Source organism: Bombina bombina, chromosome 6 (genome assembly GCF_027579735.1).
Source record: "Bombina bombina isolate aBomBom1 chromosome 6, aBomBom1.pri, whole genome shotgun sequence".
Taxonomy (NCBI): Eukaryota; Metazoa; Chordata; class Amphibia; order Anura; family Bombinatoridae; genus Bombina; species Bombina bombina.
In genome coordinates this window covers 718,347,331-718,364,667 of record NC_069504.1, presented here as the reverse complement: position 1 = coordinate 718,364,667, position 17,337 = coordinate 718,347,331, and the positions used below count along the sequence as shown (strand labels likewise).

General features: G+C 37.3%; 1 protein-coding gene across 2 annotated transcripts in view; it reads right to left on the bottom strand.

Annotated features, from left to right (window-relative positions):
* Positions 1-9,469: 9,469 nt before the first annotated feature.
* KDM8 (lysine demethylase 8) overlaps positions 9,470-17,337 on the bottom strand; it is a 31,890-nt gene continuing 24,022 nt past the window's right edge. The window contains exons 6-8 of one of the 2 annotated variants that reach the window (XM_053717908.1): positions 17,171-17,320; positions 9,738-9,830; positions 9,470-9,654 (exon numbers count right to left, since the gene is read on the bottom strand). In XM_053717908.1, coding sequence (XP_053573883.1) covers positions 9,490-9,654; positions 9,738-9,830; positions 17,171-17,320 — 408 coding nt within the window. In that variant the 3' untranslated portion in view covers positions 9,470-9,489. The remainder of the gene's footprint in view (positions 9,655-9,737; positions 9,831-17,170; positions 17,321-17,337) is intronic. The other variant, XM_053717909.1, reaches the window with a different exon arrangement.

Here is a 17,337-nt window from a genome sequence, read left to right as displayed (position 1 = left end):
TCTGTTGAAAAGGTAACTGGAAATCCCACTGCAAGTGGGAAATAAGACACTCCCCCCCCCCTTCTTTTGCATATGAAAAGACCCTTTACACAAACAGGAGCAAGCTGGAGTAGGTAGCTGACAGTATTCTCGTAAAACTTTGGGGCTTGGTTAGGAGTCTGTAAAATCAGAGCAATGTTATTTAAAAATAAGAAAAACTATACATAAAAAAAAAACAAAAAAAAAAAACACCACTTTATGGGCTATATAAAATAGATCTACAAAACATTTATGCAAAGACAAAAAACATAATTTATGTAAGAACTTACCTGATAAATTCATTTCTTTCATATTAGCAAGAGTCCATGAGCTAGTGACGTATGGGATATACATTCCTACCAGGAGGGGCAAAGTTTCCCAAACCTCAAAATGCCTATAAATACACCCCTCACCACACCCACAAATCAGTTTAACAAATAGCCAAGAAGTGGGGTGATAAGAAAAAAGTGCGAAAGCATATAAAATAAGGAATTGGAATAATTGTGCTTTATACAAAAAAATCATAACCACCACAAAAAGGGTGGGCCTCATGGTCATGGACTCTTGCTAATATGAAAGAAATGAATTTATCAGGTAAGTTCTTACATAAATTATGTTTTCTTTCATGTAATTAGCAAGAGTCCATGAGCTAGTGACGTATGGGATAATGACTACCCAAGATGTGGATCTTTCCACGTAAGAGTCTCTAGAGAGGGAGGGATAAAATAAAGACAGCCAATTCCTGCTGAAAATAATCCACACCCAAAATAAAGTTTAATGAAAACATAAGCAGAAGATTCAAACTGAAACCGCTGCCTGAAGTACTTTTCTACCAAAAACTGCTTCAGAAGAAGAAAACACATCAAAATGGTAGAATTTAGTAAAAGTATGCAAAGAGGACCAAGTTGCTGCTTTGCGAATCTGATAAACCGAAGCTTCATTCCTAAATGCCCAGGAAGTAGAAACTGACCTAGTAGAATGAGCTGTAATCCTTTGAGGCGGAGTTTTACCCGACTCAACATAGGCATGATGAATTAAAGATTTCAACCAGGATGCCAAAGAAATAGCAGAAGCTTTCTGGCTTTTTCTAGAACCAGAAAAGATGAAAAATAGACTAGAAGTCTTTCGGAAAGACTTAGTAGCTTCAACATAATATAACAAAGCTCTAACAACATCCAAAGAATGCAATGATTTCTCCTTAGAATTCTTAGGATTAGGACATAATGAAGGAACCACAATTTCTCTACTAATGTTGTTAGAATACACAACCTTAGGTAAAAATTTAAAAGAAGTTCGCAACACCGCCTTATCCTGATGAAAAATCAGAAAAGGAGACTCACAAGAAAGAGCAGATAATTCAGAGACTCTTCTGGCAGAAGAGATGGCCAAAAGAAACAAAACTTTCCAAGAAAGAAGTTTAATGTCCAAATGAATGCATGGGTTCAAAAGGAGGAGCTAGAAGAGCCCCCAGAACCAAATTCAAACTCCAAGGAGGAGAAATTGACTGAATGACAGGTTTTATACGAACCAAGTCTTGTACAAAACAAATGAATATCAGGAAGATTAGCAATCTTTCTGTGAAAAAGAACAGAAAGGGCAGAGATTTGTCCTGTCAAGGAACTTGCGGACAAACCTTTATCTAAACCATCCTGAAGAAAACTGCAAAAAAATTCTCGGAATTCTAAAAGAATGCCAGGAAAAATGATGAGAAGACACTAAGAAATATAAGTCTTCCAGACTCTATAATATATCTCTCTAGATACAGATTTACGAGCCTGTAACATAGTATTGATCACAGAGTCAGAGAAACCTCTTTGACCAAGAATCAAGCGTTCAATCTCCATACCCTTAAATTTAAAGATTTGAGATCCTGATGGAAAAAAGGACCTTGCGACAGAAGGTCTGGTCTTAACGGAAGAGCCCACGGTTGGCAAAAGGCCATCCGAAAAAGAATCCGTCCATGCTGGAGCTACCAGCAGAACAAACGAGCATTCCTTCAGAATCTTGGAGATTACTCTTGGAAGAAGAACTAGAGGCGGAGAGATATAGGCAGGATCATACTTCCAAAGAAGTGATAATGCATTCACTGCCTCCGCCTGAGGGTCCCGGGGTCTGAACAGATACCTGGGAAGTTTCTTGTTTAGATGAGAAACCATCAGATCTATTTCTGGAAGTTCCCACATTTGAACAATCTGAAGAAATACCTCTGGGTGAAGAGACCATTCGCCCGGATACAACGTTTGATGACTGAGATAATCCGCTTCCTAATTGTCTATACCTGGGAAATGAACCGCAGAGATTAGACAGGAGCTGGATTCCGCCCAAACCAGAATTCGAGATACTTCTTTCATAGCCAGAGGACTGTGAGTCCCTCCTTGATGATTGATGTATGCCACAGTTGTGACATTGTCTGTCTGAAAACAAATGAACGACTCTCTCTTCAGAAGAGGCCAAGACTGAAGAGCTCTGAAAATTGCACGGAGTTCCAAAATATTGATCGGTAATCTCACCTCCTGAGATTCCCAAACCCCTTGTGCCGTCAGAGACCCCCACACAGCTTCCCAACCTGTAAGACTTGCATCTGTTGAAATTACAGTCCAGGTCGGAAGAACAAAAGAAGCCCCCTGAACTAAACGATGGTGATCTGTCCACCACGTCAGAGAGTGTCGTACAATCGGTTTTAAAGATATTAATTGAGATATCTTTGTGTAATCCCTGCACCATTGGTTCAGCATACAGAGCTGAAGAGGTCGCATGTGAAAATGAGCAAAGGAGATTGCGTCCGATGCAGCAGTCATAAGACCTAAAATTTCCATGCATAAGGCTACCAAAGGGAATGATTGTGACTGAAGGTTTTGACAAGCTGATATCAATGTTAGACTTCTCTTGTCTGACAAAGACAGAGTCATAGACACTGAATCTACCTGAAAACCTAACAAGGTTACCCTTGTCTGAGGAATCAATGAACTTTTTGGTAAATTGATCCTCCAACCATGATCTTGAAGAAACAACACAAGTCGATTCGTATGAGATTCTGTTAAATGTGAAGACTGAGCAAGTACCAAGATATCGTCCAAATAAGGAAATACCAATACCCTGTTCTCTGAATACAGACAGAAGGGCACCGAGAACCTTTGTAAAAATTCTTGGAGCTGATGCTAAGCCAAACGGTAGAGCCACAAAACTGGTAATGCTTGTCTAAAAAAGAGAATCTCAGAAACTAAAAGTGATCTGGATGAATTGGAATATGCAGATATGCATCCGGTAAATCTATTGTAGACATATAATGCCCTTGCTGAACAAAAGGCAGGATAGTCCTTACAGCTACCATCTTGAATGTTGGTATCCTTACATAACGATTCAATATTGATAGATCCGGAACTGGTCTGAAGGAATTGACCTTCTTTGGTACAATGAAGAGATAGAATAAAACCCCAGCCCCTGTTCCAGAACTGGAACTGGCATAATTACTCCAGCCAACTCTAGATCTGAAACACATTTCAGAAATGCTTGAGCCTTTGCTGGGTTTACTGGGACACGGGAAAGAAAAAAATCTCTTTGCAGGAGGCCTTAACTTGAAGCCAATTATGTACCCTTCTGAAACAATGTTCTGAAACCAGAGATTGTGAACGGAATTGATCCAAATTTCTTTGAAAAGAACGTAAACTGCCCCATACCATCTGAGCTGGAATGAGGGCCGCACCTTCATGGGGACTTAGGAGCTGGCTTTGGGTTTCTATAAGGCTTGGATATATTCCAAAGTGAAGAAGGTTTCCAAACGGATACCGCTCCTGAGGATGAAGGATCAGGCTTTTGTTCCTTGTTGTGATGAAAAGGAACGAAAAACAATTATTAGACCTAAATTTACCTCAGATTTTTTATCCTGTGGAAAAAAAGTTCCCTTCCTTCCAGTAACAGTTGAGATAAAAGAATCCAACTGAGAACCGAATAATTTATTACCCTGGAAAGAAAAGGATAGCAAAGTTGACTTAGAAGACATATCAGCATTCCAAGTTTTAAGCCATAAAGCTCTTCTAGCTAAAATAGTTAGAGACATATACCTGACATCAATTCTAATGATATCAAAGATGGCATCATAAATAAAATAATTAGCATGTTATAGAATAATAATGCTATGAGAATTATGATCTGTTACTTGTTGCGCTAAAGCTTCTAACCAAAAAGTTGAAGCTGCAGCAACATCCGCTAAAAATATAGCAGGAGTAGAGACAGCCCCGTTAACCTTAGGGATTTTGTCCCAAACTCTAATCTGTCAGATGGCACAGGATATAATTGCTTAAAACGTTTTAAAAGGAGTAAATGAATTACCCAAATTATTCCATTCCCTGGAAATTACTTCAGAAATAGCATCAGGGACAGGAAACACTTCTGGAATAACTACAGGAGATTTAAAAACCTTATTTAAACGTTTAGTTTTTGTATCAAGAGGACCAGAATCCTCTATTTCTAATGCAATTAATACTTCTTTAAATAAAGAACGAATAAATTCCATCTTGAACAAATACAAAGATTTATCAGCATCAACCTCTGAGACAGAAACCTCTGAACCAGAAGAACCAATATCAGTATCAGAATGATGATGTTCATTTAAAAATTCATCTGAAAAAAGAGAAGTTTTAAAAGACTTTTATGTATACTAGAAGGAGAAATAACAGACATAGCCTTCTTAATGGATTTAGAAACAAAATCTCTTATGTTATCAGGAACACTCTGAGTATTAGATGTTGACGGAACAGCAACAGGTAATGTAACAGTACTAAAGGAAATTTTATCTGCATTAACAAGTTTGTCATAACATTTAATACAAACAACAGCTGAAGGAACAGATACCAAAAGTGATACACTTAGCTTTGGTAGTTCCAGCACCGGGCAGCGATTTTCCTGAAGTATCTTCTGACTCAGTTGCAACGTGGAACATCTTGCGATATGTAATAGAAAAAACAACATATAAAGCAAAATTGATCAAATTCCTTAAATGACAGTTTCAGGAATGGGAAAAAAAATGCCAGTGAACAAGCTTCTAGCAACCAGAAGCAATAATGAAACTTAAATAATGTGGAGACAAAAGTGACGCCCATATTTTTTTAGCGCCAAATAAGACGCCCACATTATTTGGCGCCTAAATGCTTTTGGCGCCAAAAATGACGCCACATCCGGAACGCCGACACTTTTGACGCAAAAGAACGTCAAAAATGACGCAACTTCCGGCGACACGTATGACGCCGGAAACAGAAAAAATTTTTGCGCCAAAAAAGTCAGCGCCAAGAATGAGGCAATAAAATGAAGCATTTTCAGCCCCCGCGAGCCTAACAGCCCACAGGGAAAAAAAAAAAAAAATTTAAGGTAAGAAAAAATGATTGATTCAAATGCATTATCCCAAATATGAAACTGACTGTCTGAAAATAAGGAATGTTGAACATCCTGAGTCAAGGCAAATAAATGTTTGAATACATATATTTAGAACTTTATAAAAAAGTGCCCAACCATAGCTTAGAGTGTCACAGAAAATAAGACTTACTTACCCCAGGACACTCGTCTACATGTTGTAGAAAGCCAAACCAGTACTGAAACGAAAATCAGCAGAGGTAATGGTATATATATATATATATATATATATATATATATATATATATATATATATATATATATATGAGTATATCGTCGATCTGAAAAGGGAGGTAAGAGATGAATCTCTACGACCGATAACAGAGAACCTTATGAAATAGACCCCGTAGAAGGAGATCACTGCATTCAATAGGCAATACTCTCTTCACATCCCTCTGACATTCACTGCACGCTGAGAGGAAAACCGGGCTCCAACTTGCTGCGGAGCGCATATCAACGTAGAATCTAGCACAAACTTACTTCACCACCTCCATAGGAGGCAAAGTTTGTAAAACTGATTTGTGGGTGTGGTGAGGGGTGTATTTATAGGCATTTTGAGGTTTGGGAAACTTTGCCCCTCCTTGTAGGAATGTATATCCCATACGTCACTAGCTCATGGACTCTTGCTAATTACATGAAAGAAATGAGTGTATAATGTCCCTTTAATGGGTTAAAGGGTAAAACAAAAATACTAACTTCGTACATTCCTCTTGCACTATTGCAGACAAATTAAACCTACTTTGTTTAATAAATGTGTCTCTAATTTTACATTTTAAATAGAACCCTAACACAAAAAAAAAACCAAATATATATATCTTCCCATCCCTGCCTACATTAGTCTATCTTAATAATAACAAAAAAGAACTTAAAGGGACAGTAAACATTAACATTTTTATTCTTTAATCTTAAATATCTTGTTTAATTATATTAATAAAGCAGTTTTTTTTTTTAAATGTTTTCTATTAATGTTTATGTTTTACCCTCATAATTTGTCTTATTTGCACTTAGGCAGCCCACCCACTGCTTCTCCCTACTAATTTTTTTTTTTTTTTTACCTTTTGCGCCTATCACTGGGTTACCAATCGCGCCATTGCATTCTATTGAGCGCGCTCCATTATCAAAAAATATTTTTTTTCGGATTCTGCACATGCGCACTTTGTTTCTCTTTCCCTCAGCTGTCAAACTGTTAGTGAGGTAAAAAACGGATTGCCGCTTTTGCAATCTCCATGCTACTTTTAACATTAGCATGGTCAGGGAGCGTGTCAGGGGGGTATAGAAAAAAAAAAAGTAGATTGTGTCACATAGGGCGGAGTTTACAATATACGACTGGGAATTTTTTTCTAATAAACAAAGTCTTGTGTTTACTGACCCTTTAACCAGTATGAAAGAAGTAGACTTCTAGTTATAGCGGAGTTAAAATATGCAGACTTCTGAAATGGTAAGACACACTAAAGCTATACTGAGACTGGTAGACAAAATAACTCCTTCCACTTATTTGAATACATTTTCACAATCTGATGAGAAGTCATAATGTTTCAATGACATCTGAGAATGCATTTTTTAAATTAATTCAGATACCAGGACAAAAATGGGGACTTCCAGGTTTTTAATAATAAATGATGTCCAGCCAGGTTGTCGAGCCCTGTATTAATCACTTATTTCCGTTATTTTTTTCCTTCATTATACGTAAACATAAAATGGACCATTTTTTTTATGTATCTGACGGGCTAAGAATTTATTAAGCCAGAAATTGGCTTTGTCCCAGAAGGAAGCACATTTGGGGTAGGCCTACAAACAATATACAGTAATTTTAAACACAATATTACACAATATACAGTCTGCAAAAGGGAACGAGCATCTAAAGCAATCTCCAGATAATCCAGATTTCCATTTAGACATTAATATAGAAGTAAAAATTGTTTAAAGGAACATAAAACAAACATTTTCTTTTATGATTCAGATAGAGAATACACATTTTAAACACAATTTCAATATACTTCTAGTATCTAAATTTGCTTCATTCTTTAGATCCTTTGTTGAAAAAATAGCAATGCACATGGGTGAGCCAATCACATGAAGCATCTATGTGCAGCCACCAATCAGCACCTACTTGAGCCTTTTTAGATATGCTTTTCAAGAGAATGAAGTAAAAAAACAGAAAACTTTGTTTCAAACATGGCAGTGCCCTTTACTTTATAGAGCTTCAGTAGAATTTAGAAAACCAACAATTTGCAGAGTTAAACTATAAGAAAAGAGGACAAAATAAAAATGAAAGTATAAGTATAATTACACATTTTATAATATAATCTCATATTTTTAACCAATAGAACTCCCACCACAATTATCCCCTTAAAGGGACACTGAACCCAAATTTTTTCTTTTGTGATTCATATAGAGCATGCAACATTAAACAACTTTCTAATTTACTCCTATTTTCAATTTTTCTTCGTTCTCTTGCTTTCTTTATTTCAAAAAGAAGACATCTAAGCTATTTTTTTGGTTCAGAACCATGGAATGCACTTGTTTATTGGTGGGTGAATTTACCCACCAATCAGCAAGAACAACACAGTGTGTTCACCAAAAATGGGCCGGCATCTAAACTTACATTCTTGCATTTCAAATAAAGATACCAAGAGAATGAAAATAATTTGATAATAGGAGTAAATTAGAAAGTTGCTTAAAATTGCATGCTCCATCTGAATCACGATAAAAAAAATTTGGGTTCAGTGTCCCTTTAATTAGATAATAGAAGTAAATTAGAAAGTTGTTTAAAAATGCATACTCTTTCTAAATCACGAAAGAAAAAAAATGTGCGTTTCATGTCCCTTTAAGACCTTTATATGTGATTTCTCAACCAACATTAAAACTAATTTTTAAACATTTAGAAAATATTCCTTTTTTTCTGTAAATTGTTCAAACTCCACAGAAGTCACAGCATTATTAAAGAAACATTAAACACCTATCGCTTTTATCTAAAAGTTGTGCTTATGACACACTTCCTAGAGGCCATAAAGGAAATTTTCTGTAACCATTTTTAAATGTGGTCTCTCTAGGGAATGTGGGGCAAAACACAAAAGCAAAACAGTGCTTAATTTCCCTTGAAAGTAACCGATTACTTGTTTTACACTCTGGATATAGCAAATCTTAAAGGTACAGTAAAGTCAAAATTAAACTTTCATGATTCAGATAGAGCATACAAATTTAAATAACTTCCAGTTGATTTCAGTTATCTAATTTGCTTTGTTCCCTTGTTATCCTTTTGTTGAAAAGCATATCTAAGTAGGCTAAGGAGCAGAAATGCACTACTGGGAGCTATCTGCTGATTGGTTGTTGTGCAACTATGCCTCTTATCATTGGGTCATCTGTTTTAAACTCGCTCCCAGTAGTGCATTGCTGCTCCTTCAATAAAGAATAATAAGAAAATGTAGCAAATATGAAAATGGAAATAAAATCTCAATCATGCAAGAAAAAAACAAAAATAAACGGGTTTTCATGTCCCTTTAAAGAGAAACTGTATACGGTAAAAGTTGCTTTCCATTAATGTGTCCGAAATGACTTGTTATGCCTACTGCAGGCGTATTAAAATATAAGAAATTGTTCCTTCATGTCCATTTTGTATTTGAAATAGCTGTTTTTGGTCATTAAAACCATTAACTATTGTTTTCAAGGACATGTCTGTTTAAATGTGCTGAGTCTGCAGGAAAAGCAGACCTGCTCATGTTTTCTCTCTCTATATATTCACAAAGTATAATAGTTAGGTATTGAAATACTAACGATGACTAAAAGTTACATGAGCAAAACCAGATATTCCAGAAATCTTTCTCCCACTCCCCACTGGGAGGTTATTTCATGCTATGGTCTCCTGTTTACATAACTTTTCGACACAGAATACAACTATGTTGAAACCACCACCTATAGTGAAAATATAAATAATCACCCCCCCCAGCTATTTCAAAAGACAAAATAAAGACAAAAAGAGAACATGTTACAGTATACTATACTTCTCATGGGTTCTGAGCTATTGAACAAAGAACAGACTTTGACATATTTTAAATGATTTTTTTTTTATGACCACCAGAAACTAGCTGAAAAGCTGACATCAAGAGCCCTAACATAATGCCAGAATTTCTTTGGTATAAAGAGGATATGCCCAGGGGATAAAATACATTCTTGATATTCTGCTTTTGAAAAATTTGGGAATTTCTCAGTGTCTGGATTTTCAATATCGACCTAAAATAAAGAAGAGAAAGAAATTAGATTGCAAGTACTTAAATGTATAGCTAACGGTCAAAGTGCAAATCAAGACAACTCACCTGACTTGTGTTGTGAAGAATTGAACTTTCAAAGGGGTACAAGTTATCAGTTTCATTCACAGAGTACAAACGTATATATTTTCTTCCAACTATCTGAAAATCAAAATTTGTTTGTGTCTCACAATTTATTTTTTTTTAATAGAAAATGTAAAACAATGCTGTGTATCTGTGTGTTTGCAGTAACAATTTAGCAAACGTTATAAGTGACATAAGTCTTTACTTTGCATGGAACCATCAGAATGAAATAAAGGTATTTTGTCTTTTTAACTTTTTGAGATAATGCAATAAAAATGTAATGCTGATGATATAATTTGGAGGTAATAAAAATCAGTATATAGAAGTGAGCACAGCACATCAGCACGGTTCATGCAATCACTGTGTATAATGTTGTAGGGTCAGTGGTATGGCTCCTAGAGGACGCGCCACTGCATCCTCCCTGGGGCAGTCAAAAACTCTATATTATTTTTTTTTGAGAAACAAAGGAACTGCAGACAAAATAATGAAAAGATTGATAGACATGTTAAAGGGACGTCAAACCCCCAAAAATTATTTCAAGAATCAGACAAAATATGCAATTTTAAAACAACTTTCTAATTTACTTCTATTAACAAATTATCTTCATTCTCTTGGTAGCTTTTGTTGAAAAGCAGGGATGTAAGCTCAGGAGTGTGCATGTGTCTAGAGCACAATATAGCAGCAGTTGTGAAAGAATGTTATCCATTTGCAAGAGCACTAGATGGCAGCACTATTTATTGCCATGTAGTGCTCAAGATGCCTTCCTAGATGTCTCTTATACCATGGAAACCAAGCAAATTTGATAATAGAAGTAAAATGGAAATGTTTTAAATTAAAAGAAAAAAAAATGGGGTTTCATATCCTTTTAAACTCAAAATGCAATTTCTCTATTGAAAAACAAAAAAACTAAGCGAAAAACAAAATTTATGCTCACCTGATAAATTATTTTCTTTCCTGGCATGGAGAGTTCACCAAATCATTTAATTACTAGTGGAAATTTAACCCCTGGCCACACCCACTTCCCATAAACCTCCAGTCATTCATCCGAAGGAATATGGAAAGAAGAGGACACAATGGTATAGGAGGTGCCTGAGGTTTGAAAAGAAGACAAAAGCGGTCTTAAAATTAAATTAAGGATGGGTTGTGGACTCTCCATGCCAGGAAAGAAAATAATTTATCAGGTAGGCATACATTTAGTTTTCTTTCCAATGGCATGGAGAGTCCATGAATCTATTCTAATTACTAGTGGGAACCAATACCCAAGCTAGAGGACACAGAATGTAAGGGAGTGAGAACAAGACAGGCAGACTTAAACAGAAAGGCACCACCGCTTGAAGAACTTTCCTCCCAAAAGAAGCCTCAGCTAGGGCAAAAGTATTGAATTTGAAAAATTTGGAAAAAGTATGCAACAAGGACCAAGAGGCCGTCTTGCAGATTTGTCCCACAGAAGCCTCATGATTGAAGGCCTCAGAAGAAGAGACAGCCCTAGTGGACTGAGCCATAATTCTCTCAGGAGGCTGAAGTCCAGCTGTCTCATAAGCCAACCGAATAACACTTCTCAGCCAGAAAGAGTAGAAGAAGAAGTGACCTTCAGGCCCTATGCTTACCAGAGAAAACAACGAAATGGGAAGGAGATTGTAGAAAATCTCTAGTTGCTACAAATAGAATTTTAGAGCACAACATCCAGGTTATGCAACAGATGTACCTTCTGAGAAGGATTAGGAAGTAATAAAGGAACAACAATTTCCCGATTGATATTGTGATCCGACAGTACCTTAGGAAGAAATCACAACTTAGTACGAAGGACCGCCTTCTCCGCATGAAAAGTAAGGTAAGGGGTATCACACTGCAGAGATGAAAGAGCAGAAACTCTGCGAGCAGAAGAAATAGCGAGGAGAACCAAAACATTCCAAGATAACAATTTAATACCAACAGAGTGCATAGGCTCAAACGCAGCCTGCTGAAAAACCCTAAGAACAAGATTAAGGCTCTATGGAGGAGCAACAGGTTTTTAACACAGGCCTTGATTGAACATCTGGTAAGTCTGTCAGACGTTTATGCCAAAGAATCGACAGAGTAGAGATCTGACCCTTCAGAGAACTTACTGACAAGCCTTTCTCTAGGCTCTCCTGAAGAAAGGACAGAATACGGGGAACCCTCACCCGACTCTAAGAGAAGCCCTAGATTCGCACTAATAAAGGGTATTTATGCCACACCTTATGGTAAATCTTGCGAGATACAGGCTTACAAGCCTGAAGCATGGTATCAATAAGCTTTTTGTAAAAAAAGCCACACCTAGACAACACGGCATTTAATCTCCTAAATTCTCTGAAGCTTACTGCTTGGTTTGAATGAAGGAAAGGACTCTGAAGTAGAAGGTCCTTCCTCAGAAGCAATTTCCACAGGAAAAGGGACAACATCTTAACACGGTCCCCAATTTCTGCGAAGCCCTGCTAGAGCGATTAGAATCACCGAAGCCTGCTCCTGCTTGATACGGGCTATTACCCAAGGAAGAAGGGCAAACGGGGGGGGGGGGGGGGAACAGATAATAGACTGAAGTCCCATGGCACTGCCAAGGTGTCGACCAGAGTTGCTTGAGGATCCTTTGATCTTGAACCATCCTTTGGAAGCTTGGCGTTTATACAAGACGCCATCAGATCCAACTCCGGAACTTCCCACCTAAGAGTTATCATTGAGAATACTTCTGGATCGAGGGCCCGCTCCCCTGGGTGAAAAGACTGCCTGCTCAGATAATCCACTTCTCAGTTGTCCACCCCTGGGATATGGATAGCAGAAAAGTGACAATTGTGAAACTCCACCCACTGAAGAATGCGAGGCGCCTCTCTCATAGCTAATGAGCTCAGAGTTCTTCCCTGGTGGTTGATATACGCCACTGAAGTGATGTCCAATTGGAACCTGATAAATCGGACCAAACTTAATTGAGGCCAAGCTATCAGACATTGTAGATGGCTCTCAAAACTAGGATATTTATAAGGAGGACAGACTCCTCCTGAGACCAAAGTCCCTGAGCTATTTAATGAACACCAAACTGCTCCCCAGCCCGAAAGGCTGGCATCCGTGGTCACACTCTCCCAAGATGGTCTCAGGAAGCAAGTGCCCTGGGACAGAAGGTCCTGGGAGATCCACCAGGACAGAGAGTCTCTTGTCTAGGTGTCTAGAACTATCCTCTGAGAGAGGTTTGAATGGTCTCCGTTCCATTGGCTGAGCATGCATAACTGTAGATGTCTCAGATGGAAAAGAGCAAAAGGAATAACGTCCATGGAAGTCACCATTAGACCAATGACTTCCCTACCCAGAGCCACTGAGAAACCGACAGATGACTAAGGAGAAAGACAGGCAGTAACAAGTTTAGATCCTCTGACCTCTTGTCAAGAAAATCTTGATATAGACCGTAGTCTATGATCGTCCTCAAAAAAAAACAACATACCCTGATATATTGCACCAAAGAGCTCTTTTCCAGATTCACCATCCACGTGAGAGAGCGGAGAATCATCAGCAGAGAATCCGGAAGGGATCTTGCTAAATGAAAAAATGGTGCATGAACCAGGATATTGCATAGAGGTATAACCACCAAGAATACTTGCAGAAACAATTCTCAGAAGAGAAATGCAAGCTACTGAATAAAAAAGAAGAAATATGACAAGATGTAACAGTCTTGGGCATAAAACCTTCTAGTAAGAGAAACAACCTTGAATCCTATCTAAACAAAGATAAGAAGAAAAATAATGTGACACACAATTAAGATGCAAGAAGCTTGTAGCAAGATTAAAACTGCTAACTACCCACTGCTAGGCAGCTAAGCTAACCATCAGTCTCACTAAGAACATATGATCTAGGACCACACCAAATCTCCTCAACCAGAGAAGATTAAATGATCATCTTACAGGCCTAAGAGATTTTTTTTTGTTAATATACACACACAGTTGTGCTCATAAGTTTACATACCCTGGCAGAATTTATGATTTCTTGGCCATTTTTCAGAGAATATGAATGATAACACAAAACTTTCCTTTCACTCATGGTTAGTGTTTGGCTGAAGCCATTTATCATCAATCAACTGTGTTTATTCTTTTTAAATCATAATGACAACAGAAACTACCCAAATGACCCTGATCAAAAGTTTACATACCCTGGTGATTTTGGCCTGATAACATGCACACAAGTTGACACAAAGAGGTTTGAATGGTTATTAAAAGGTAACCAGCCTCACCTGTGATCCGTTTGCTTATAATTAGTGTGTGTATGTGTGTATAATAGGTCAATGAGTTTTTGGACTCCTGACAGACCATTGCATCTTTCATCCAGTGCTGCACTGACGTTTCAGAATTCTGAGTTATGGGGAAAGAAAAAGAATTGTCAAAGGATCTGTGCGAAAAAGGTAGTTGAACGGTATAAAACAGGAAAGGGATATAAAAAGATATCCAAGGAATTGAGAATGCAATTCAGCAGTGTTCAAACTCTAATCAAAAAGTGGAAAATAAGATGTTCTGTTTGATAACATACTGCATTCATCTTGCCATCAATTCTGACTAAATTTCCTGTGCCTTTGTAGCTCACACATCCCCAAAACATCAGCGATCCACCTCTGTGTTTCACAGTAGGAATGGTGTACCTTTTATCATAGGCCTTGTTGACTCCTCTCCAAATATAGCGTTTATGGTTGTGGCCAAAAAGCTAAATTTTGGTCTCATCACTCCAAATGACTGTGCCAGAAGGTTTGGGGCTTGTCTCTGTGCTGTTTGGCGTATTGTAAGTGGGATACTTTGTGGCATTTGCGTAGTAATGGCTTTCTTCTGGCGACTCGACCATGCAGCCCATCTTTCTTCAAGTGCCTCCTTATTGTGCATCTTTAAACAGCCACACCACATGTCCTGTATTTCACCTGAAGTTATTTGTGGCTTTGTCTTTGCATCCCGAACAATTTTCCTGGCAGTTGTGGCTGAAATTTTAGTTGGTTTACCTGACCGTGGTTTGGTTTCAACAGAACCCCTCATTTTCCACTTCTTTATTAGAGTTTGAACACTGCTGATTTGCATTCTCAATTCCTTGGATATCTTTTTATATCCCTTTCCTGTTTTATACAGTTCAACTATCTTTTCCCGCAGATCCTTTGAAAATTCTTTTGCTTTCCCCGTGACTCAGAATCCAGAATCGTCAGTGCAGCACTGGATGAAAGATGCAAGGGTCTGTCAGGAGTCCAGAAACTCATTGACCTTTTATGCACACACACTAACTACAAGCAAACAGATCACAAGTGAGGATGGTTACCTTTAATAGCCATTCAAACCCCTTTGTGTCAACTTGTGTGCATGTTATCAGGCCAAAATCACCAGGGTATGTAAACTTTTGATCAGGGTCATTTGGGTAGTTTCTGATGTCATTATGATTTAAAACGAATAAACACAAATGATTGATACTAAATGGCTTCAGCCAAACACTAACCATGAGTGAAAGAAAAGTTCTTGTGTTATCATTCATATCCTCTGATAAATGGCCAAGAAATCAAATTCTGCCAGGGTATGTAAACTTATTAGCACAACTAGATATACACACACATACAACATCTGTCAAAATCTGATGACACAGACATTCATAAATGACCTTGATAAGAAAAGATTAGATTCATTAGGAAACATAGGTTAAAAACAAATCTAATAGTGCCTAAAACAAATATCCCTCGATATGAGGGAAATTTCAATATTGAATTCTTAAAAACAACATCTAGAAATAAATACATTAGTGTTCTGAAAACGAAGAACTTGAGTATGATACATAAAACCATACATATCACAGACATAGAACTATCACCTCAATATGAAAAAACCATACATATCACAGACATAGAACTATCACCTCAATATGAAAAAACCATACATATCACAGACATAGAACTATCACCTCAATATGAAAAAACCATACATATCACAGACATAGAACTATCACCTCAATATGAAAAATAAAATATTGTACTCCTATAAATAAAGAATAGAAATAGATTAAATAATATATTAGTGTTCTAAAAACCACCGATAAATTGAGAATGACACATGAAACAATACATGTCACCAACATAACAATTACCTTCAATATGAGGGAAATTAAAATATTGTATTCCTATAAATAAAATAGAAATCAAGATATTAGTGTCCTAAAAACACTAAGAACTGTGAAATCATACATGACACAGACATAGCAATTTTCATCTCAATATTAGGGAGATTAAAAAAATTGTATCACTATGAATAACACATAGGAATAAATATATTAGTGTCCCAAGACAGTAAGAAATTGAGTCTGACACATAAAACAACAAATGTCACAGATCTTAGAAATATCACCTCCTTATGAGAGAGACTAAAATAAGCCCCATTCACAAACATATGTAAAAATCCCCTCAAAATAAAACATGGAGCCCTTGTATAAAACAGGGTAACATAGAAAAACAGCCTTTTTTAATAATGTATATGATGCTATTATATAAACATATTAGTGTCATAAGGGCACTTAGATAACTAAGATATTGCATGCCACCGACAGCGCTGTAATCTCATACTATGAAAGAGATAGAATACAGTTCACATACACACAAAAACCATTTGCATTGAACTAGTGAACCATAGAAACATAAAAGTGCAGCTTCATAAATGATTATTGCAACAAACCATATCAAATCATGAGCAAAGGAAACTCAGCCCTCATAATTCTCTTTGTGACACCTAGAAGGAATAAAAACACTTACCTTTGGAGCTTCAGCTGCAAGGCAAGAACAGCTTCTCATGAATGTATGACAGACTCAGAAGACCTCTGACTGGGACCTGTAGAAAAAGAAAAGCAGAGTAACCAACCTTTTTTTTCTATATAGGGTAGCATAAATGTTAGAAGGTAAGCAAGGACTACCTCGCCACCATTACTCTTCCTAAAGAGAGTTACATGGACAAAGCATAGCCCCAATCCTTGCTTGCAGGGAAAAGTACCCATTAAAGGATTAATATCTTCAGACACCATCTTCGCACATCCATCCTGATGTATAAGGCAAAGAATGACTGGGGGTTTATGGTGAGTGGGAGTAAAACTTAACAGCTCTGCTGGGGTGTTCTTTGCCTGCTCCTGGTGGCCAGGAGTTTAATTCCCACTAGTAATTGAATGGGTTTGTGGACTCTCCATGCCATCGGAAAGAAAAACAACTTAAATATGCTGCCATGGTGAGCAAACAATATATACTGCGCTTTGAAAGACGACCAAATTATTCTGCACAAGGAAGAGGTGCAAGCTCGAAAATGCAGACATATAACGGAGGTGATAGATTGCATACATTTCCTGTGACCTGTGCAGACAGAGAAGTTAATTCTGTACACTAGAGATAAAGATGAGGAAACAAAACATGACAAAAAACACACCTGTGCTAGGAAGTTTTGCTGAGGATCCTGATGCAGAGGAGATACTGTTCCTGCAGGGCCAAACCAAGCATTAATGGTTATTTCATCTTCATCACCTTCACCAAGGCAGCAATAATCCGGAATGCCAATATCCTGCTTAAGTTCATGTATCTTTTAAGTAAACATAA